The sequence below is a fragment of the Gorilla gorilla genome, chromosome 22, assembly GCF_029281585.2.
Source record: "Gorilla gorilla gorilla isolate KB3781 chromosome 22, NHGRI_mGorGor1-v2.1_pri, whole genome shotgun sequence".
Lineage (NCBI taxonomy): Eukaryota > Metazoa > Chordata > Mammalia > Primates > Hominidae > Gorilla > Gorilla gorilla.
This window is the reverse complement of record NC_073246.2, coordinates 38,064,051-38,088,745: the sequence shown is the minus strand read 5'-3', so window position 1 is coordinate 38,088,745 and position 24,695 is coordinate 38,064,051. Positions and strand designations below refer to the sequence as shown.

The 24,695-nt window shown below is 48.6% G+C and overlaps 1 protein-coding gene and 1 pseudogene across 2 annotated transcripts in view; one reads left to right on the top strand and one right to left on the bottom strand.

The window, feature by feature from the left end:
* Window positions 1–23,162, bottom strand: part of DOP1B (DOP1 leucine zipper like protein B) — a 132,404-nt gene extending 109,242 nt beyond the window's left edge. Inside the window, exons 1-2 of one of the 2 annotated variants that reach the window (XM_055373998.1) lie at window positions 22,931–23,162; window positions 15,029–15,192 (exon numbers count right to left, since the gene is read on the bottom strand). In XM_055373998.1, the coding sequence (XP_055229973.1) occupies window positions 15,029–15,166 (138 nt within the window). In that variant the 5' untranslated portion in view covers window positions 15,167–15,192; window positions 22,931–23,162. The remainder of the gene's footprint in view (window positions 1–15,028; window positions 15,193–22,930) is intronic. The other variant, XM_019017893.4, reaches the window with a different exon arrangement.
* Window positions 9,735–10,992, top strand: LOC101130402 (large ribosomal subunit protein uL3-like; annotated as a pseudogene).
* Window positions 23,163–24,695: the final 1,533 nt, after the last annotated feature.

Below are 24,695 nucleotides of genomic sequence, written 5' to 3'. Positions count from 1 at the left end.
GAAGCACACAGCTCTCCACGATGGCCTGTTCTGAATCCAGTCTGTGGTCTTCCTCCTCGTGCTTTTTCCTCCTGCTTCCCTGTCCCTGGAATAAGCTACCTGCACGGAAGCAGGAGACCTGTGAAAGAACCAGCTCTCGGCAGCTGGATGGGAAGGGGCCGTAACAGTGTATACAGGGGCTGGGCACAGTGGCTCATGCCTATGATCCCAGCACTCTGGGAGGCCAAGGTGGGTGGATCACTTGAGGTCAGGAGTTCGAGACCAGCCTGGGCAACATAGTGAAACCCGTCTCCACTAAAAATACAAAAATTAGGCCGGGCGTGGTGGCTCACGCCTGTAATCGCAGCACTCTGGGAGACCAAGGCAGGTGGATCACCTGAGGTCAGGAGTTTGAGACCAGCCTGACCAACATGGTGAAATCCCATCTCTACTAAAAATACAAAAATTAGCCAGGTGTGATGGTGCACATCTGTAATCCCAGCTACTTGGGAGGCTGAGGCAGGAGAATCACTTGAACCCGGGAGCCAGATGTTGCAATGAGCCAAGATCACGCCACTGCACTCCAGCCTGGACGACAGAGTATGACTCTGTCTCAAAAAAAGATAAAATAGCAAAAGCAAAAAACAAAAATTAACCAGGCGTGGTGGCACGCACCTGTAGTCCCAGCTACTCGGGAAGCTGAGGCAGGAGAATAGCTTGAACCTGGGAGGCAAAGGTTGCAGTGAGTTGAGACTGCACCACTGCACTCCACCCTGGGCGACAGAGTGAGACGCTGTCTAAAAAAAACAAAAGAAACCATGTACACAGGAAATGTGAAGATGGCATGGAAGCTGGGCTATCTCCAGATACATTCAAGCCCAAAGCTGACTCCTCTCTCCAAAAGGCAGCAGCTATACAACTGTGTCCCGGGCACTCAGAACAAAGAGGCAGAGTGCTGTGGCTGGCAGAGGCGGCAGGCGCTGGAAGCACACGACCCCCTCCAAAACACAACAAAGGTTCCGTACTTGGAATGGTGCCTCCACCATGGGGAGACAGAAGGTCCTCCGCAACTGCTCTGTAGGTGTCCTGCTCCCAGCCAGAAACCACTCCAACAGCTGCAAGACACTGCATCTTTTAAAGATGCACAAAAAACCTTTACTGTCAACAGACAAGTACGTCCACGTCAGCCTGCAGAAGAAACAGGCTCTGGCTCTGGGGTTAAGGATGGTCCAGGGTTGTGAGCTCAGCTAGGACATGTGTGGCTGTAAAGAACAGACCATCAAGCCATACAGGTTTAAATGAAACAATGTATTGCCTCACAAAACCAAAGGTCTACAGCAGTGGTTCTCAACTGGGGAAATTTTGCCCCCAGGGGACATTTGGCAATGTGTGGAAACATTTCTGGCTGTTACAACTTTGGGTGGAGGAGGGGGTGATACTGGCATCTACTGGACAGAAGTCAGGGAGGCCAGGATGGGAATAAGCATCCTACACAGAGCCGGGCACAGTGGCACGCACCTGTGATCCCAGCTACTCGGGAGGCGAAGGCGAGAGGATTGTGTGAGGCTGTAGTGAGCTATGACTGCATCTGTAAACAGCTCCTGCACTCTGGCCTGGGCAACACAGTGAGACCCTGCCTCTTAAACAAAACATCCTACAGTGCACAGACCCCCACCCACCCGCAGCCAGAATGTCTGCCATGCCACAGCATGCCAAGGCTGGGAAACCAGGGCTAAAGGAGCTCATTTCTGCATTTGGTTCCTGCAAGGGCTCAGTGACATCCCCAAAAGATCCAAGCATTCTGGTGCCTTACATGCTGCCAATGATGAGTTGACTCTTCTTGTTTAGACAAGGTCTTGCTCTGTTGCCCAGGCTAGAGGACAGTTGTGCAAACACGGCTCACTGTGGCCTCAACCTTGTGGGCTCAAGCAATTCTCCTGCCTCAACCTCCCAACTAGCTGGGACCACAGGTACACACCATCACATCTGGCTAATTTTAACTTTTTTTTTTATAGAGATGGGGTCTGGCTATGTTGCTCAGGCTGGTCTCAAACTCCTGGCCTCAAGCTGTCCTCCCGCCTCAGCCAAGTGCTGGGATTATAGATGTGAACCAGCACGCCCTGCCAGTGAGTTCACTCTTAACCTATCTTTCCCTGTTGTGGCAGTGTGTGTTCCTTTTTGTCTCTTTGTATGAGAAAAAAACCTTTCCAGAAGCCACCCTGCAGCCTTCCCGCCGTATCTCATTGGGCTAGAGCAGGTCATGTGCCCACCTCGAAATTAATCCCTGCCAAGAAAAACAGGATTTTTAGGATGAAGTCCTAGAACAATAACATTTACTGCTGGGGCCCCCACCCTGCAGCACATCACCACCTGATCCCCAAATATAACTGGGGTTCTCTATTGGCAAGAAAGAAGAGGGCAGAATGGTTATCGGTGGGTAACCAGTGCGTCTGCCCCAATCTCAGAAATGGTGAGTCTGAACATGACCCCAGGTGCTCCAATTCCGGGCTCCTTCCTGCATTCCACAAATCTGAATTAGATTATCCTCCAACATATTTGCTTCCCAGGAACATCCTAGGCATTGGGAAAATCTAGCCTAAGTACAAGAATGACCCCCAAACACAAGAGTAATACATAAGGCAGAACTGTGATGTTTGCTAAAAAGCAATTCAATACTTTACATGTTGATCAGGTAATGAAATGACATGCCTTTCTTGCCATATAAAGATAAGTAGTTATTAAAGTTAGTAACCAAGGAATAAACTGATCCTTTATGAGACAAGAAACAGAGGGAGGTCACAGGGTAGAGATGATGGTGAAACACTACAGACCCTTCCATTAAAATCAGTGCATGCCAGGTGAGTGCAGGCACTGGGCCCGGCCCACCCAAATCACGGCTCCCTTCTTCTTCAGTTAGGGCTGCAGCTGGGCCATGGCTGCCCAGTCTCCCTGGGAGGCATGGGTGGACATAACACGTGCCATCAGGACCTGGCTGGTTAAAACCTCAGTATGTGTGCTTCTCTGTGTCCTTCTCTTTTCCTGTGGGACAGAATGGCAATGAACAGAAAAACTGTGAAAGCCACGTGTTCAAGAAGACAAGAGTCCTGGGCCGGGTGTAGTGGTTCACACCTGTAATCCCAGCACTTTGGGAGGCTGAGGCGGGTGGATTACCTGAGGTCAGGAGTTCATGACCAGCCTGGTCAACACGGTGAAACCCCGTCTCTACTAAAAACACAAAAATCAGTCGGGCATGGTGGCACATGCCTGTAATCCCAGCTACTCGGGAGGCTGAGGCAGGAGAATTGCTTGAGCCTGGGAGACGGAGGTTGCAGTGAGCCAAGATCGTGCCACTGCACTCTAGCCTGGCTGACAGAGCAAGACACTGTCTCAAAAAAAAAAAAAAGAAGACAGAGTCCTGGCTTGAGTTTCTGGAATGACCGTGTAGAAGAGAGCTGCCCACCCATCTGAATAACATGCTTAACTGATACATGAGTGAGGATAAACTTCAATTATATCAAGGACACTGATTTTGGACTTCTTTATTATAGCAGCCAACATTACCGTGGTTAACATACTGATAGCAACATTGCTATTCAACACTCTTCCAGGAAATGCTAGCAAAATATTAGAAAAAAATACAAATCAGTATTGGTTGATGGTATACCTGTCTACCTGAGGAAAATAATCCCATTCACAATGGCAAAAACACATGTATAAAATACTTAATATACTTGAGGAACAGGAAGGTCTTATTTAAGAAGAACTCTTAAGGACATAATACTTTTTTTTTTTTGAGACACAGTCTCACTCTGTCTGACAACCCAGGCTGGAATGCAGTGGCATAATCTCGGCTCATTGCAACCTCTGCCTCATGGGTTCAAGCAATTCTCATGCCTCAGTCTCTCAAGTAGCTGGGATTACAGGTGCACGCCACTATGCCCAGCTATTTTTTGTATTTTTAGTAGAGATGGGGTTTTGCCATGTTGGCCAGGCTGGTCTCGAACTCCTGACCTCAGGTGATCCCCCCGCCTTGGCCTCCCAGTATGCTGGGATTACAGGCATGAGCCACTGTGCCCAGCCACATTTTTTTTTTCTTTTTTTGAGACCGAGTTTCACTCTTGCCCAGGCTGGAGCGCCATCTATTGCCCAGGCCTGATCTCAGCTCACTGTGACCTCTGCCTCCTGGGTTCAAGTGATTCTCCTGCCTCAGCCTCCCAAGTAGCTAGGACTAACAGGTGTGCGCCACCACACCCAGCTAATTTTTTGTATTTTTGGTAAAGATGAGGTTTCACCATGTTGGCCAGGCTGGTCTTGAACTCCTGACCTCAGGTGATCTGCCTGCCTCAGCCTCCCAAAGCCCTGGGATTACAGGCGTGAGCCACCGCGGCCAGCAAAGTGAGTACATTTTAATGAATGATGGAAACTACCACATTTCTATATGGAAGGGCCCAAGTGTGTAAAGATGTCACTTCTTCCCAGAATAATCTAAATTGTTATTACCTATAATGGTTAATATCAATAACCCCCTCTAGTTTTTTTTTTAACTTTATAAATTATCCTAATGTTCCCAACATGGGAATAGTGGAGAAATTCTGGAATCAGAAGAGTGACAGGGATAGAGAATGTGGTCCTGCTGGATAAATACATGACACAGTACAGCAGGTGACAGGCTGTGGCTCTGGCATCTGTGCAGGCAGAGGAGAGGGGCAAATAAAGACCAGCACATACCCCTGTGTCCAGAGGCTTCACTGTATGTCCACTGACCCAGCTACTCCACCTCTAGCAATTTATCTTGACAAAAATAGCCACGTGCGTAAAGATGTTCATGACAGCTTTATTCAGAGTCGTGAAAAACTGGAAATACACTAGTCCTGCAATAAGGGGCTTCGAGATCTTGTCCACTCCTATACAGTACCCCCTCCCTTTCTCTCACACACACACAAGATTGAGTGGGCTATATGTAAACTGTTCACCTGTCCTTTCTTCCCCCTTATTTATAATGAGCATTTTTCATGTTAGTAACTACCAGTCTACTTGGTTCCATGGCTGTGTGTGCATTATATTGTTGTTCCATGACTCACCTCACAACTACTCCCCGACCAGGGGTGGTCACTCCCAATTTTTTGCTATTACATACAATAAAACAGGGAAGATTCTTACAGTGATCTTTATGTTATGTGTCTACGGAATTAAAACAAAGTTACAATGACCACTTACTGATTTTCTAATCATCTGTCATGTACAAAATGCAAAAGCCACAATAAGAGAGTATTACACTCGCATTAAAATGACCAAAGTGAAAAAGACTGACCATACCAAGTGCTGAAGAGGATGGGGGAGAACTGGAGCTTTCATACACTGCAGCTGGGAATGTAAAATGATACAACCACTTTGGCAAACAGTTTGGCAGCTTCCTAAAAAATTAAACATATACCTACTGGAAGCAACCCAAATGTCCACTAATGGGAAATGGATAAAGAAATTGTATATATCCATGGACTCTTACTCAGCAGTAAAAAAGAAGGAAACTTTGATGTACACAACAGCCTGAATGACTCTCGAAGTAGCTTTGCTGAGTGAAAGAAGCCAGACCAGAAAAGGAGAGAGAGGGCACATACTGTGGGATTCCATTTATATAAACTTTCAGAAAATGCAAACAAATCCATGGTAACAGAAAACAGATCAGTGGTTGTCTGGGGACAAGGGAGGGAGGGAGACAACAAAAGGACAGGAGGAAACTTCTGGGGGTGACAGATCCATGCTCATTGTCTTGATTGTGGTGATGGTTTCACAGGGATAAACGTTATGTCAAAACTCTTTAAATTATACACTTCTAAATGCTTGCAGTTTATTGTATGTCCAATAAAGTTGGAAAGAAATTTAAAAGGAAAAGACTATTTTTAAAAGATAGGTAAATGGGAATGCCTGTATGTGACTCAAATACAAGCTTGAATGTTGGTATTCCTGTTCAAACAGTTGCTTTTTTTCTGAAAAATACAAGTTTAACCTAGTTCCTTCTGTATTAGTTGGCCCAGGCTGCCATAACAAAATACCACAGAGTGGGTGTCTTAAACAACAGAAATTTACTTCTCCCAGTTCTGTAGGTTGGGAGTCCGCAATCAAGGTGCCAGCAGTTTCAGCTCTCTTCCTGGCTTGCAGACAGCCATCTCCTCACTGTGTCTTCACATGGTGGGAGGTGGGAGGAAGTCTGTCTCTTCCTCTTCCTTTTTTTTTTTTTTCTTAAGAGACTCCTGGACTCAAGCAAACCTCCCAACTCAGCCTCCCAAGTAGCTGAGACTACAGGTGCATGCTACCACACCAGGCTAATTTTGTTTGTTCGTTTGTTTTTGTAGAGATGGGGTTTCCCCATGTTGTCCAGGCTGGTCTCAAACTCCTAGGCTCAAGTGATCCACCTGCCCTAGCCTCCCAAAGTCCTGAGAGTACAAGTGTGAGCCACTGTGCCTGGCCTCTTCCTATTCTTATAAGGCCACAGTCCTATTAAATTAGGGTCTCATCCTCATGACCTCATTTAACCTAAACCATCTGCCAAAGATCCTACCTTGATATACAGCTACACTGGGGTTAAGACTTCAGCATATGAGTTTGAGGGGAGAAGGAGAAACACAATTCAGTCCACAGCACCTTCCACACCAAGGCCTGACATGGAGTTTCTAGCTCATAACTTTCTTGGGAGAATTTATATAGTGTAGGTGGGTCACAAACCCTTTCCCTTATCTATAAACTCAATTCTGTTCGATTGCTGGATATTTTAGTCTATTTTCTGTTGCTTATAACAGAATACCTGAAACTGGGTCATTTATAAAGAAAATAAATTTACTTTTTACAGTTACAGAGGCCGAGCTCAAGGGGCTGCATCTGGTGAGGGCCTTCTTGCTGGTGGAGACTCTCTGCAGAGTCCCGAAGTGGTGTGGGATATCACATGGCAAGGAGGCCAAGCATGCTAATGCTAGCTCAGGCCTCTCTTCCTCTTCTTATTTAGCTACCAGTTCCTCACCCAGGATAACCTATCAATGCATTAATCCATACGTCGAGTAACTCATTTATGAGAACAGAGCCCTCATGGTCTGGTCACCTTTTAAAGGCCCCCCCAACCCCAATATTGTCATATTGGGGTTAAGTTTCAGCATGGACTTTGAAAGAGCCATTCAAATCACAGCACTGGAGGAATAATTCATCTCTAAATCTGGACTACCTCCATCCCCACAGCAGACCTGAAAGGAAGAATGGCAAAAATATTCCTTCACTCAAACACAAAGTAAATAGACTATCCTGGCTACAAATTATTGAAAAGCATATCAGACTCTTTTCAGCAAAGAGAAATGCTCTTTTCAAAAAGACCATCTCGATCTTACAGTGTGAGTGGCCCTGACTGAGGCTGCTGTGAAGCCTGGGGTAGCAGTGCTCTTGAACATCCTCAGCTCCTTCAGATAACCTGGGGTAAGGGGTGAAGCTGCAACATCATCAGAGCCCCAGCATGGCACCCACAACAGAACGACAGCAAAGGATTCAGCAGCCTTTGCCACACCTTAGAAATGGGAGTTAGGACTGGGCACCAGTCCAAACCCTCCACATCCAGTAACAGGAGGAACTGATCTCAGGCCTAATGGTGCCGGCATCCACACTGGCTCTTGTGCTTGCTGAAGGCCCGGGGGATTCTTGCAATGGGTGAGGCAGAGGTTCCCTTGCTCACAGCCTCCCTGGGAGGAAGCTCAGTGGCTTCCCCTCCCTGCCAGAGCAAAATCCTATCAGTGGCCTGACCCTGCTGTATCTCTGGTCACTCTGTCCTCTGGCTACTCCTGTCCCCTTCCCATGCCTTGGACACAGGCCCATGCCCCAGACTGCCCTTCCCGCCAGCTTGCTCACTTCACCCCAACCTCTGCTTTAAGGTCACGCTGTCAGTGCCCTCTCTGTCTAAAATAGCACTCCCTCCTCCTTCCTCCATACCCCACTTCCCCAGTTTATTTTTCTTCTTAGCATTCAGCATCTGACATCACACAGTCATCTGTCGTCTGTCTCTCGCCAAGAAAGCATCGTTTCTTTCCATGAGAGCAGGGGCTTAGTGTTCAATGCCTTATCCCCAGCACTGAGGTGTTAACAGATCTTGTCCTACCACTGTCATAGCATTCTAGGGCTCCTATAACGAAGGGCCACACACCAGGTGGCTTCAACAACAGAAATGTATTCTCTCATGTTAAGTCTGAAATCAAGGTGTCAAGAGAGCGGCTTCCTTCTGAAGGCTGCATAGACAATCCGTCCCGTGCCTCTCCCCCTGCTGCTAGGAATTTGCTGTCATTCTTTGGCACTCCTTGGCTTGTAGATGCATCTTTCTGGTCTCTGCCTTCATCCTCACGTGGTGCCTTCCCTCATGCATGTCTGTGTCTACATTTCCCCTTTTTCATCAGGACACCAGTCACACTGGATTAGGGCCACCCCCTAATGACCTCTTCTAGCTCGATTAGCTCTGTAAAGATGCTGTTTCCAAATCAAGTTACATACTGAGGTACTAAGGGTTAAGACTCCAGGGTTTCTTTCATGGAGGCCAAAATTCAATCCATAATAACCACTCAGTTGCCATAAGACACTGGGCAAGTAGGTTAGCCTTCATCAGTAAAATGGGCCTAATAATTGCGCCTACTGCATTTGGGTGATGGAGACAGGGTCCCTGGCAGCAAAGAAGCACAGCCCTTTCCCCTTACGTGAGCTATACAGATACTGACATGAACAAGGCTGGAGGCTCTGGTCATGAGCATGGACCTTGGAACCAGGCTGGTCGGGGTCTGAGCCCTCTCTCTGCCACTGGCTGGCAGTGGCCTTGCACAAGTGGTTGAACCTGAGACAGATCTCAAGATACATTTTAAGTATTATACAATAATGCACGTCAACTCCTTAGCACGCAGTGAGCTCTCCATGAATGTCAGCGGCCTCAGGCAAGGCAGAGGTAGGGACTGACAGCATCACTTTTGTCCCAACCGTATCTTGCAAATTCTTCAAGGTGGCTGCTTAAACTCAATAGTTAATCACAGCAGCAGGGAACAAGAAATGAGATCCAAGAGGAGACCCTTGGGATGGGAATCCTCAGGTAACAACTCTAACAAAGTTATGTCTTTTTTTTTTTTTTTTTGAAACAGGGTTTTGTTCTGTCACTCAGCACTACATGCTGCAGTGTAGTGGCATGATCATGGCTCACTGCAGCCTTGATCTCCTGGGCTCAAGCGATCCTCCTACTTCAGCCTCCTGAGTAGCTGGGAGCACAAGCAAGCACTACCACAGCTGGATAATTATAAATAAATAAATAATAATTTTATTTATTTATTTATTTATTTATTTAGACAGAGTCTCACTCTGTCACCCAGGCTAGAGTGCAGTGGCACGATCTCAGCTCACTGCAACCTCTGCCTCCCGGGTTCAAGCAATTCTCCTGCCTCAGCCTCCGGGGTAGCTGGGACTACAAGTGCGTGCCACCATGCCCAGCTAATTTCTGTATTTTTAGTAGAGATGGTGTTTCACCATGTTGGCCAGGGTGGTCTCGATCTTTTGACCTCATGATCTGCCGGCCTCAGCCTCCCAGAGTGCTGGGATTACAGGCATGAGCCACCGCGCCAGGCCTAGAATAGAAATTTCTTCCAAAAAGATACACAAATGCCCAACAAGCATATGAAAAGGTGCTCAAAATTATTAGTCATTAGGGAAATGCAAATCAAAACCACAGGGAGAGCTCTACCGGTGGAATTTGATGGCGTGATGTCTCACAGAAAGTTCTCCACTCCCAGACATGGGTCCCTCTGCTTCCTGCCATGGAAGCGCAGAAATAGGCATCGTGGGAAGGTGAAGAGCTTCCCCAAGGATGACCCTTCCAAGCCAGTCAACGTCACAGCCTTCCTGGGATACAAGGCTGGCATGACCCACATCACACGGGAAGTCGACAGGCCAAGATCCAAGGTGAAAGAGAAGGAAGTGGTAGAGGCCGTGACTACTGTGGAGACACCACCTATGGTGGTTGCGGGCATTGCGGGCTACGTGGAAACCCCTTGAAGCCTCCGGACCTTCAAGGTCATCTTTGCTGAGCACATCGATGAGTGCAAAAGGCGTTTCTCTAACAACTGGCATAAATCTAGGAAGAAGGCCTTTACCAAGTACTGCAAGAAATGGCAGGATGAGGATGGCAAGAAGCAGCTGGAGAAGACTTCAGCAGCATGAGGAAGCACTGCCAAGTCACCTGCCTCGCTGCCCACACCCAGACGCGCCTGCTTCCTCTGCGCCAGAAGAAGGCCCAGCTGATGGAGAGCCAAGTGAACGGAGGCACCATGGCTGAGAAGCTGGACTGGGCCCAGGAGGGGCTACAGCAGCAGGTACCTGTGAACCAAGCGTTTGGGCTGGACGAGATGATCGACATCATTGGGGTGACCAAGGGCAAAGGCTACAAAGGGGTCACCAGTTGTTGGCACACCAAGAAGCTGCCCCACAAGACCCACCGAGGCCTGTGCACGGTGGCCTGGATTGGGGCATGGCATCCTGACCATGTGGCCTTCTCCATGGCATGTGCTGGGCAGAAAGGAGACCATCACCACACTGAGATCAACAAGAAGATCTGTAAGATTGACCAGGGCTACCTTACTGAGGACAGCAAACCGATCAAGAACAATGCCTCCACGGACTATGACCTGTCTGACAAGAGCATCAACTTTCTGGGTGGCTTTGTCCACTATGGTGAAGTGACCAATGACTCTGCCATGCTGAAAGGCTGTGTGGTGGGAACCAAGAAGCGAGTGCTCATTCTCTGCACATCTTTGCTGGTGCAGACCAGACGGTGGGCTCTGGAGAAGACTGACCTTAAGTTCACTGACACTACCTCCAAGTTTGGCTATGGCCGCTTCCAGACCATGGAGGAGAAGAAAGCATTCATGGGACCACTCGAGAAAGACCGAATTGCAAAGGAAGAAGGAGCTTAACTCCAGGAACAGGTTTTGCACCTGGTGGGGTCTCAATAAAAGTTATTTTTTAAAATTATTAATTAAAAAACAAACCCACAGGGAGAGACCACTTCACAGCACTAGGATGGTTATCATTTTTAAAAAACTGAAAATAGGCTGGGCACAGTGGCTCAAACCTGTAATCCCAGCACTTTGGGAGGTCGAGGTGGGCAGATCACCTGAGGTCAGGAGTTCGAGACCAGCCTGGCCAAGATGGTGAAACCCCATCTGTATTAAAAAGTAAAAATAAAAAATTAGCCAGGCATGGTCGCTAACGCCTATAACCCCAGCTACTCAGGAGGCTGAGGGATGAGAATCGCTTGAACCCAGGAGGTGGAGGTTGCAGGAGCCAAGATTGCACAACTGCACTCCAGCCTGGGCAACAGAGCGAGTATCAAAAAAAAAACAACTTGAAAATAAGTATTGGTGAGGATGTTAGGAAATTGGAACACTCACGCATTGCTTTTGGTGGATATGTAAAATGGTGCAACTGCTGGGAAAACAATTTGGTGGCTCCTCAATAAGTTAAACATAGCGTTTCCGTATGTCCCAGCAATGCCCCTCCTAAGTATGCACCCCAAAGAATTGAAAACTGAGGTTCAAACAAAAGCTTGCAAATGAATGCTCATAGCAACGCTATTCACAATAGCCAAAAGGTAAAAACCTAAATGTCCATCAACTGATCAATGGATAAAGAAAAATGTGGCTCGGCACGGTGGCTCATGTCTGTAATCCCAGCACTTTGGGAGGCCGAGGCAGGCAGATCACTGTAGGTCAGGAGTTCAAGACCAGCCTGGCCAACATGGTGAAACCCTGTCTCTACTAAAAATACAAAAATTAGCCGGGTGTGGTGGTGTGCGCCTGTAGTCCCAGCTACTCGGGAGGCTGAGGCAGGAGAATCGTTTGAACCTAGAAGGTGGAGGTTGCAGTCAGCCGAGACTGTGCCACTGCACTTCAGCCTGGACAACAGAGTGAGACTCCATCTCGAAAAAAAAAAAAAGAAAAGAAAAGAAAATGTGACTTACCCATATAATAATTATTCAGCTATAAAAAGGAAGGTAATTCTAACACATACTATAACAAGGATGAACCTTAAGAACATTATGCTAAATGAAATAAACCAGTCACAAAAAGCCACATGTAGTATGATTCCATTTCCATGAAAAGTCCATAGAGAGGGAAAGTAGATTCGTGGTTACCGGGACTGGGGGGAGGGAGGAATGGGGAGGAACTGCTGAACGGGTACGGGTTTCCTTTCGGAGTGATGAAAACGTGTGGAACTAGAGAGTAGTAAGGGTTACACGACATGGTAAACGTACTAAAGGCCACTTAACTGTGCACTTTAAAATGGGTAAATGGTGAATTTTGTGTTATGTGAATTTTATCTCAATAAAGAAAAAGAAAAAACAGAAATAATGAAGACTGTGCCCTCCCCAACAATAAATATGCTGTTCGGCTGGGCACAGTGGCTCATGCCTGTAATCCCTGCACTTTGGGAGGCTGAGGTGGGCGGATCACTTGAGGTCAGGAGTTCGAGACCAGCCTGGCCAACATGGTGAAACCCCATCTCTACTACAAATACAAAAAATTTAGCCGGGCCTGGTGGCGGGCACCTGTAATCTCAGCTACTCGGGAGGCTGTGGCAGGAGAATCACTTGAACCTGGGAGGCTGAGGTTGTCATGAGCCGAGATTGTGTCACTGCACTCCAGCCTGGGTGACAGAGCAAGACTGTTTCAAAAAAAAAAAAAAAAAAAAAAAGTAGGCTGTTCTTAGACTCCAGGAGGGCTGAGTATTGAAAAGTGAAACATCCAGAAGAATGTGGGACTCAATGTGGTTCTACTGTTTCTCCCTTTCCCCTCAAAAAGCAATCCACCTTCATGCAAGTCTGCCAATGCAATCTGCATTCACCTAGAGAATTCCTGTGATAGAGCTGTACAACCAAAGAATTCGCAAGCTCTTATTTCCTGTTTTAAAGACCTTAGAAACATTTATCCACCCCAGCCAGCACGGAGCCGTGACATTTACAGGTTGTAAATATGCCTTGCAAAAGACCAGCAGCTTACTGGCCGCGAGCTGTAAGAACTGCCCATCTGCAGCGTGCCTGATAGCCATCTGTCAGGGCTGGAGGGTCAGGCTGCTGAAATTCTTCACTCACCCCAGTTCCCCTGGCGTGTTTGGCCTGGGGAGCTGAGATCTGCAGAGTAGAGTTAGACATCTCCTAACTCCCACCTAGCACTTGGGCTCCAAACTCAGGTCCTGTCCGAACAGCAACAGAGCCAGGTACAGCTTATCTAAGCCCAGATATCATCTACCTACACGTTGTAGTGGTCATCTGAGCGCTTGAAAGTCCCTGTGTCACTTTCTTTCTGGGAAAGAAAGGATGGGAAAATATAATGCTCCCATCTATATGTCACTTATATAGAGGTGTGGTTCCCAACCTTTTTGGCACCAGGGACCAGTTTCGAGGAGGATAATTTTTGTTTTTTTTTTTTGAGATGGAGTCTTACTCTGTCACCCAGGATGGAGTGCAGTGGTGCAATCTCAGCTCACTGCAAGCTCCGCCTCCCGGGTTCACGCCATTCTCCTGCCTCAGCCTCCTGAGAAGCTGGGACTACAGGCGCTTGCCACCACGCCCGGCTAATTTTTTTGTATTTTTAGTAGAGACGGGGTTTCACCGCGTTAGCCAGGATGGTCTCAATCTCCTGATCTCGTGATCCGCTCGCCGTGGCCTCCCAAACTGCTGGGATTACAGGCATGAGCCACCACGTCTGGCCACGTGGAAGACAGTTTCTCCACAAATGGGGTGGCGGAGGGGTGGGAGGGCGGATGGTTGGTTTCAGGATGAAACTGTAGATCTGCTGTTGTACCACCTCAGATCATCAGGCATTAGTTAGATTCTCATAAAGAGTGGCCAGGCGTGGTGGCTCACGCCTGTGACCCCAGCACTTTGGGAGCCGAGGCAGGTGGATCACTTGAGGTCAGGAGTTCGAGACCAGCCTGGCCAACATGGTGAAACCCAGTCTCTACTAAAAATACAAAAATTAGCCAGGCGTGGTGGCACGTGCCTGTAATCCCAAGTACTTGGGTGGCTGAGGCAGGAGAATCGCTTGAACCTGGGAGGTGGAAGTTGCAGTCAGCCAAGGTTGCGCCATTGCACTCCAACCTGGGCAACAGAGTGAGACTGTCTCAAAAAAAAAAAAAAAAAAAAAAAGATTCTCATAAAGAGCATGCAACCTAGATCCCTCGCATGTGCAGTTCACGATAGGGTTTATGCTCCAGTGAGAACCCAGTGCCACCACTAATCTGACAGGAGGCAGAGCCCAAGCGGTAATGCTTGCTCGCACCGCTCACCTCCTGCTGTGCGTCCCGGTTCCTAATAGGCCACGGACTGGTACCGGTCAGCGGCCTGGGGGTTGGGGACCCCTGATATAGAGTACAACGTCAAGCCCACGTTTGACCAGTTTTGGTTTTCCTAGATCTGACCCCATACACACACATGCACACACGTATGCACACACATGCACACACACACACAAGTTTTGGGCAGATTTCAATATTTATTTCAACTTTTATTCTTCTAGGAGTTACCAGACAGCAGTAAAAGGATCAAAAAAGTAGATCAAAGAAGAAAAATAAATAAAAATCCTAAGGAGTATACAAAGAACAGTCTTTGAATACCTAATTTGATCATTTTAAATTTTATCTTGTCTAGACATTAACATTGTTAGGAAAAATACTTCAACTATATGACACTATATATATTTTTATGCTCAGAAAAAGCTGGAAGGAGGTACATACATTGATAGGTTAACAGTGGGTAACACTGGAGGACAGAATTATGAGTGGTTTTTTTCTTTTCTATATTTTCTAATTATTGTAATCATCATTGTATATATAATGGTATTTCCTTGAAATAATATAAAGATTATACTGTATAATATGTAATGATATAAAGATTATAAAATACAAATAATATAATCATGTAATTTCTTATAATAATAAAAAGACAATTACATCCCCACCTCCATGCAATCCAAATAGGATACACCCTACATACCTTGTTGAGTTTGCCAAGTGAAGATATGAGATCCGCCCATTCACTCGAGGACTCAAAATTTCTCAAAGCCTTTTCAATCACTGAAGAGTAGCTTCTGTATCTGTAATCATTTAAGAGCTCCTGCTCTTCTGGATCCATCTTACATTCTCACAGCAGAAAAGTATCTAAAAGCAAATCAAAAAATAATCAAATGAGAGAGCCATTCGGGGATACAAATCATTCCCAACCCAGAAGACACGTGTCCACAAACACAACTGTGCACAAACTCACTGGGCAATCCTGTTCAAATATTTAGCAAGGCTTCTGGGCCAGGCACTGCGGGAGATGAAAGATAAATAGTTCCCGCCCTCGTGGATTCTGGGGGAGAACAGGAAACAGGAGCAGACAGCATAGAAGTGCTAGGGCTCCAAGTAATTGACAAAATTAATTCCAGGATCAAAGCTCCAAAGCTGCTAGACTATATGTTGTTGCCAGCTGGTAATTTTAAATGAGCACGGCCCCTCCCATCATATGGCATTTTTAAACTTTTTATGTTTTTTTGGAGGCAGGGTCTTACTCTGCCACCCAGGCTGCAGTGCAGTGGCACGATCACGGGTCACTGCAGCCTTGACCTCCTAAGCTCAAGTGATCCTTCCTTCCACCTCAGTCTCCCAAGTAGCTGGGACTATTGGGATGTATCACCATGCCTGGCTGTTTTATTTAAAGTGTGGCAGGCATCTACCCAACATGCCTTGTTCTCCTTTTCTGTACTAAGGGAGCACTGGTTTTGTTCACGGTAACACTGTAATTCCCAGACTCCCTTGCATCTAGGTGGCCATGTGACAGCTCTTGACAATGAGATGTCAGTAGAAGCTGTGGGTCAAAAGGCTGTTGGAAAGGAGGCAGACTTCCTGGCATAAGCCTTTTGTCCTCCTTTCTTCCTCTTTCTGCCTAGAACAAAGGCATGATGTTGGAGTGAAACTACATCTTGCACCTGTCATGAAACATGCACGAAAGTCACAAACTAACGATGGCTGAGTGGAACGACAGAGCCCCTGCAGCCCCAGATGGCATGATGAAGGCACCACACGCCAACCCTGGATGCTGTAATGTCTGGTGTATGTTTCTGCACATAACAGCTAATTTGTTTAAGCCACTGTTCAATCACGTTTTCTGTTATAGCCAACCACAATCCTAATTGATATATGAGGACAAATAGTATTTCACCAGTACTGCTCAGTCTGAAAGGAAAGACAAATACAAGCAATGCTATATAGTTAAACATGAGTGAACGCGGTTAGCTGGGTAGATTGCTAAACAAGTTGGATGTAGTCAATCAAATAAAAAGGCAAATATGGTAAATGGAAGAAACTGAACTGAAGGTACAACACGTTCTTTAAGCTTGAGTCTTTCATTTACAGGCCAGTACAGTTATAAAAATTTCATGAAATCTCATACTTCAATTTCCGATCACTCCAGACCCAATCCAATCTTCACCAGGCCACCACTACTTTCTTTCTTTCTTTCTTTTTTTGAGACAGAGTCTCACTCTTGTTGCCCAGGCTGGAGTGCAGTGGCGCAATCTTGGCTCACTACAACCTCTGCTTCCTGGGTTCAAGCGATTCTCCTGCCTCAGCCTCCCAAATAGCTGGGGCTACAGGCACATGCCACCATGTCCAGCTGATTTTTGTATTTTTAGTAGAGACGGGGTTTCACTGTGTTGGTCAGGCTGGTCTTGAACTCCTGACCTCGTGATCCGTCCACCTCAGCCTCCCAAAGTGCCGGGATTACAGGCGTGAGCCACCGCGCCTGGCAACCACCACTACTTTCAAGTCACCAATGGCAGAGGTCCTTTCTGTTTCCTCACTTTACCTCTCAGTAGCACTCTGCGGCAGACCACTTCTTTAAGCAGCCTAGCAGCCTCCGCTTGGCCCACACACTCCTCTGGCCCCTCCAGCGCCAGAGCTTGTTTCCCATCTACCTCTCTGAACTTCTTTCCTCCTCCTCTACCAACTGCTAAATACATTCCCTGGCGGCTGGGCATGGTGACTCACACCTGTAATCTCAGCACTTTTGGGAGGCCAAGGCGGGCAGATCACTTGAGGTCAGATGTTTGAGACCAGCCTGGCCAACATCATGAAACCCCATCTCTACCAAAAAATAAACATAAAAAATAGCTGGGCATGGTGGCACACACCTGTAGTCCCAGCTACTTGGGAGGATGAGGCATGAGCATTGCTTGAACCCAGGAGGTGGAGGTTGCAGTGAGGTGAGACTGCGCCACTGTACCCCAGCCTGGGTGACAGAACAAGACTCCATCTCAAAAAAAAAAAGAAAGTGAAGACTTTGGGAGGTGACTATGTCATGGGATTAGTGCCCTTTTAAAAGGGACACCAGCTGAACGGAGTGGCTCACATCTGAAATCCTGGGAGGCCAAAGCAGGTGGATCACTTGAGTCCAGGAGTTTGAGACTAACCTGAGCAACATGGTGAAACCCCATCTCTACAAACAATACAAAAATTAGCAGGGTGTAGTGGCACATGCCTATAGTCCCAGGTACTCAGGAGTCTGAGTTGGGAGGATCACTTGAGCTTGGGAGGTTGAGGCTGCAGTGAGCCATGATCATGCCACTGCACTCCAGTCTGGGCAACAGAATGAGACCCTGTCTCAAACAAATAAATTAAATTAAAGTGACCCAAGGGAGCCTGGCTGTTCTTTCCACTGTGAGGATACAGCAAGCAGGCCCCACCAGACACCGAATCTGCCAGCACCTTGATCTTGAACTTCTCAGCCTCCAGAACTATAGGAATACACTACTGTCACTTATAACAGAAATACCTAGTTTACACTATTTTATTGGAGTAGCCTGAATTAACTAAGACAAGCATCCATCCACAAAATATGGTCTATCCACAAAGGAACGCTGAGGCAATGGAAAGGAACCAAATACTGATACGCCGCAACATGGATGAACCCTGAAAACTCACGCTTAGTGGAAGACGCCAGACACAGAAGACCAGACATTGTATGATTCCACTGATATGAAATGCCCTCCACAGGCAAATCTAGAGAGAAGGCAAGTAGGTTAGTGGCTGCCTGGGGTGCGGTGAAAACAGGGAGTAATGGCCATTGGGCACGGCGATCTTTCTCAGGTAAGGCAAATGTGCTAAAATGGGATGATGGCAATGCTTGCACAGCTCTGCAAATGTATGAAAAATCACTGAAATTATCTGGGCACAGTGGCTCATGCCTGTGACCCCAGCTACTCCAGAGGTTGAGGTGGGAGGATTGCTTCTGCCCCGGAGGTTGTGACCAGCCTGGGTCACAAACAACATGGCAAGACCCTGTCTCAAAAACAACAACAACAACACTGAATTATATACTTGAATGAATTTTATGAGCTGCAAATTATAGTGCAATAAAGCTGTTTAAAAAAATAAAACTAGGCCAGGTGTAGTAGCCCATGCCTGTAATCCCAGCACTTTGGGAGGCCGAGGTGGGTGGATCACGAGGTCAGGAGTTCGAGACCAGCCTGGCCAACATGGTGAAACTCCATCTCTACTAAAAATAGAAAAATTAGCTGGTCATGGTGGCTGTAATCCCAGCTATTCAGGAGGCTGAGGCAGGAGAATCACTGGAATCCAGGAGGCGGAGGTTGCAGTGGGCTCAGATCGCACCATTGCACTCCAGCCTGGGTGACAGAGTGAGACTCTGTCCCCACCAAAAAACAAAACACACAAAAAAAACAACAACAGTAAACTCTCAATTCCATCTGCTCAACATGCTCCTTCTCCCGTCTTTCCCTTCTCAGAAAGTAGCCCCTTAACCTGTTGGATCATTCTAGACTCTTCCTTCTCTTCACCTGCCATGCTCAACCCCAGTCCTGTTTGCCTCTTCTTCCTAAACACCTGTTGACTCAATTGCTCTCCATCGCCACACCGCAGTGTGGACTGCCTGTTGCCTGCACGTTTGCAGAAGCTTCCCAATGATTCTCCCACACTTGCCCCTTTCCAGTGCCTTTACACACAGTGCTCCAAGAATCCTTTTAAAACAATGCATACAACTGCCATGTTTAAAATTGTTTCCATAAAGCTTAAAATAAGGCCAGGTGCAGTGGCTCATGCCTGTAACCCCAGCACTTCGGGAGGCCGAGGCGAGTGGATCACCTGACATCAGGAGTTCATGACCAGCATGGCCAACATGGCGAAAACCCGTCACTACTAAAAATACAAAAATTAGCCAGGTGCGGTGGCACATGCCTGTGATCCCAGCTACTCGGGAGGCTGAGGCAGGAGAATCGCTTGAACCTGGGAGGTGGAAGTTACAGTGAGCTGGGATTGTGCCACCGCACTCCAGCCTGGGTGACAGAGTGAGACTCTGTCTCAAAAAAAAAAAAAAGAAAACTTAAAATAGAACCAAACAACCCCTTTTCCAGCTTACAAGACTCTACCTACTTGTCACTGCACCCTCCAACCCCAAGACGGACCCATCCTGCCACAGAGCCTCTGCATATGCGTGCCTCTCTGCAAAAATATACTGCACCTTGCACACCCACCCACAAAATAAGACCGCCTACTCAATCCTGGGAAGGCCTGTCCCTTTTTCAGAAATAACTGCCTTCACACATTTTGAAAATATTAAGGAAAAGATGGTAATGAGAGCTGGTAGTTTGTTCCTTTTGCCAAGTAAAGACTAAGAAGTTGATATATCCAAAATGGTCCATATTATTATTGTTATTTTTTTTTTTTCAGAAAATTCAGTTCTGAAACCCAGCATCTCTAAACCACCGCAATACTCCAACGGTGCACAGTCTGTTCACTCTACTAAGTGTCTAAATATGGGGGAAAGAAACATAAATAAGACAAGGTCCCTACTCTCATAGTTCATAGCCTAATAAAAGTGGAAGTACCTAAATACATAATTTCAGTTTCATGTGGCACACGTTAAGTGTCAGAGGGTGGACAAAGTGGCCTTGCTCCTTTTAACACACATAAGTGACAGAGGGTGGACAAAATGACATAGTCTGATGATACCAAGAGGAAACTCAGCCACCGGCAGAGGAGTCCTCAAAGTCCAGAGGTGTGGGCGGCTAGAGTTACCAGGAAGAGAACTGTGATAAGGTGTGTATTGACGATAAGGTGTGTATTTAGAAGGTGGGGTGGCAAGGGACGCCACTGCTCATGGCAAGAAGGGCATCAGCCAGGTAAGAGCAGTAGCTAGAGCAGTTCAGTGTTATGGTTGGCCATATGAAGAAAGTGCTACTTGGTGTAACTACCAGCACACGTGAGAAGTTTGGAAATCGTCATTCATGCAAGCTCCTTTATTTCGAAATATGGGGCACGTGGTATGCTACCAAGCAAGTCTTCTGGGTGAGCTTGGTAAATTCACCATTTAGGCATGCATTTGTTTTTCTTCTTTTTTTTTGAGATGGAGTTTTGCTCTTGTTGACTAGGCTGGAGTGCAATGGCGCGATCTCAACTCACCACAACCTCCACCTCCTGAGTACAAGCGATTCTCCTGCCTCAGCCTCCTGAGTACCTGGGATTACAGGCATGTGCCACCACGCCCGGCTAATTTTGTATTTTTAGTAGACATGGGGTTTCTCCATGTTGGTCAGGCTGGTCTCGAACACCCAACCTCAAGTGATCCGCCCACCTTGGCCTCCCAAAGTACTGGGATTACAGGCATGAGCCACTGCGCCCAGTCTCTTTTTTGTTTTGTTTTGTTTTGGTTTTTGATTTTTGAGACAGAGTCTCGCTCTTGTCACCCAGGCTGGAGTAAAATGGTGTGATCTTGGCTCACTGCAACCTCTGCCTCCCGGGTTCAAGCGATTCTCCTGCCTCAGCCTCCCGAGTAGCTGGGATTACAGGCGCCCACCACAATGCCTGGCTAATTTTTTAAAATATTTTTGGTAGAGACGGGGTTTCACCATGTTGGTCAGGCTGGTCTCGAACTCCTGACGTAAGATGATCCGCCCACCTCGGCCTCCCAAAGTGTTGGGATTACAGGCATGAGCCACTGCACCTGGCCTTATGCATGCATTTCTTTTTTCTTTTCTTTTTTTTTTTTTTTGAGACAAGAGTCTCGCTCTGTCGCCATGCTGGAGTGCAGTGGCGCCATTTCGACTCACTGCAACCTGCGCCTCCTAGATTCAGGTGATTCTCCTGCCTCAGACTCCCGAGTAGCTGGGACTACAGGCGCGTGCCACCACGCCCAGCTAATTTTTGTATTTTTAGTAGAGACACAGTTTCATCATGTTGGCCAGGATGGTCTTGATCTCCTGACCTTGTGATCTGCCCCCTCGACTTCCCAAAGTGCTGGGATTACAGGTGTGAGCCACCACACCCGGCTGCATGCATTTCTTTAATGCCATACACGAATCCTGTGAGATAGGTATTAGGCCCAAGAGGATATTAGAAGTCAGGCCATTCGGAAAATTGCCCAGGTCACACACCCAGCAGCTAGCAGAACCAGATTCGAGCTCAGGTCAGTGAGATAGTACAGGTCTCCACTACATTATGCTACTGATAAAATTATTGGTTCAGTTCTTAAATAGCTCTTTTGCCAATGATCTTGCAATCTATCCTGGATATGTCTCCTTGAGAGATTGAAGAGTTCAGTAAAACCGACAGTTATACAGCCTATAAATAACTAGACACACAAAGAAGTAATCACACAAGAAGTGTATCTGCTCAGATACCTTAAAATCGAAAATGTCAGCAAGAAATCTCTCTCTTTACCCATTTTTAATTTCATAGAAAATCAAATTCAGGGTTGGGCACTGTGGCTCATACCTGTAATCCCAGCACTTTAAGAGGCCGAGGTGGAAGGATTGCTTGAGCCCAGGAGTTTGAGACCAGACTGGGCAACATAATGAGACCTTCGTCTCAAAATAATAATAATAATTATATAGAAAAAGAAAAAAACAAGTTCAAGAGAAAAACCAACTGCCAGATCCCAAAAAAGTTCACTGTAAATATGTTTATATGAAGGAACATTTCTCAGTTCGATGAAAATGAGGACAGTGACCCTACCACATAAGCAAAAACATTTAGCAACAGATAACAGATATGTACTATTAGTAATAAAATTGATAATGATCCTTAGTCCACAGCACAGAAACACTCATCACCAATGGGCTTAATCAGCTCTGGGACACACTGTTTTGAATGTGGTCTTTCAAAGTGGTAATTAAGTTGTACTGGAAAAAATTTAAGCCATCTAATGGCAGCAGACTTGTGGGGCCGGGGGGACGGTCTTCCCTCGCCTTACCAAAAAAATCCTAGCAAAGTCTTCCCAATTGTGGGGCTGCAGTCGCGAGTGTAAGGCAACACTGCGGTTAACAGTCCCCGCGAGCAGCCGGGAACCCTGCAGGGCGCAGGGGCCAGGCTGGCAGAGCGCGCACTGCGGCCCGGATCCCTTCTCCTGGGGACTGGCTGGAAGACTGGGGTCTTCCCCAACGAGGAAAGCCCTCAGTTCTCACAGGTCTGCGTCCCCAGCCTCCTCCCCAGCCAGGGCACTAGCAAACAAAGGCTGAGCGTCTCGCCGTGGGCCGGCCCCGGGAGGCCGCGCGGGCCGCGACCCACCCCTGACCTGCACCTGCCGCCCCGCTCGGCGAGGGCGTGGCCGGCATCACATCCTCCGCGCCAGGGTCGGGTAACCCGAGGGGACCCCACCCAGTCTCCCCGCTGCCCTCCCGGTCTCCGGCCCCGAGATCCCCGCCCCCGCACTGCAGCAGCGCGCGCCGCAGGCCCGGGCCGCGCGCCGGTAAGCCACCTGCACCCCGGGCCGCCCCACGGCGCCGCCCAAGCCCTCTGGACCCGGGGAAGGACCCGCGGGCCGGCGGGGAGGAGACGCCTGGCTCCTCCGGCTTCGCCTAGCGGCTGAGGACTGGACGCCGGACAGGGCGCGGGCACGACTTACCGCGGCAGTGGCCCTGTTGGTGGGCGCGCTCACGTGCGGCGCGGAGGAGCCCTCCGGGCTGCGGGAGAGAGACTGAGCAGGGCTGCGGCGCGGCCGGGAGCCGGAACCGCCGAGGAAGAGCCGGAGAACCAGCGGCAGCGGCTCTTCCCCACCGCGCGGGTCGGGGCGGAGCCTGGAAGCCGGGCCTCGGCGCTTGGGGCGGGGCTGGAAGGCGGGGCTGGACGCCTGAAGGCGGGCTCAGGGTCGGGACCTGGAGGTGGGCCATAGGCGCGCGGGGGCGGGGTTTCCGCGGGCGGGGCGGAACTAGAAGACGAGGCCTGCCCGAAGGAGGCGGGATCAAGGGCGGGGCCTGGAAGTGGGCTGTACGTACAGGGGCGGGGCCTCGACTGGCCGGGCTAGGTTGGAAGGCGGGGCCTGACACATGAAGGCGGGATCAAGGGCGGTGCCTGGAGGCGGGCCATAACAACAGGGGCGGGGCCTCGACGGGCCGGGCTGGACTGAAAGGCGAGGTTTGACTCACGGAGGCGGGGTCAGGGGCGGGGCCTGGAGGTGGGCCTTAGACGCGGGGGCGGGGCTTCGGCTTGGGAGCAGGGCTTGGGGAGGGCCCCGGCGTGCTGGGGCGGTTCAGTCGCCTCAGCCGCGGTGTGAGGGAGCGGGAGTCTTCCTTAGCTTCTCCGCCATGGGTGTCGCTTCGTAGCCGGGCTGCTCCGGGAAAGGCCTCGTACAGGTGAGCGGGGCGGCGTTCGCGCCTCACCTGGAGACCCCCGACACAACCGAGTGGAAGGGGACATTGGTCAGTGCCCGCCCAAGGTCGTCCGCGCGTGTGTCGGCCCTCGGAGGTGCTTTGGAGTCACTCACAGAAACGGAGAAGCGGGGGCTCCTCGAAGGGTGCGCGGCACCTGGTTCACCCCGTCTTTTCCCTCTGGACCAGGTCCAAGCCCTCCACACACGTTTGGGGCGCAGGGGGCGCGGCGGGCTTGGGACCCCCGCTAAGTTGCCCCAGCCCGCACGGGCCTCAGGTTTCCGACCCTGGGCGACAGGAGAGGTGAGATCATTTCTACCTGGACGGAGCTTATCACGTGGACTATGGCTCAGGAAGGAGACCTTGACGTCAACCTTAGAAAGCATTCATATCTCCAGACAATCCCCAGCCCCTGCCTGCCATCCTCTCGAGCGCTGGGACCTAGACGGTCCAGTCCGACCGCTTCAGGGCAGGACGCACCTGGAGGGTGCGCGGTAGGCAGTGTTCTCCTGAGCACAGGCCCTGTCCCCACCCAGCTGTGGCTCCAGCCAACCCGAAGTGGGCCACTTGTGGATGAAGGCTGTCATTTCTGCAGTGGCCTCACTCCTTTTAACTCCCGAGCGTCCTTTAGAAATGTTCAGACCAGGTCTGGAGTTCGTGAAGGCGAGGCAGTGGTCAATGAGCTTGGGAGGTGGGGGAGGTCATGAGCACTTGGAAGTTGTTTAGAACACTTTGTGTATATGCATGTTTCTAGGGGAGGGGTATATTATCAGCTTCCAAAGTGGATCTATCACTTCCCTGGAAACACTAAGAATATTTTAATAGTTTGGGATGCTGGACCTGTGGCCCAGCCAGGCTGCTGATTCTGATTTTGTCTCCATTTGGCATATACCAAGTGCCCCAGATGTAAATCCTCTCATGGTCAATTTGAGGAATGGTCTTAAGATAGAAGCAGAGAGAAATGAAAAGATTGAGCCATAGTTAGCAGGAAAAAAAATTAATTTCATGAAAATTGATTTCCTA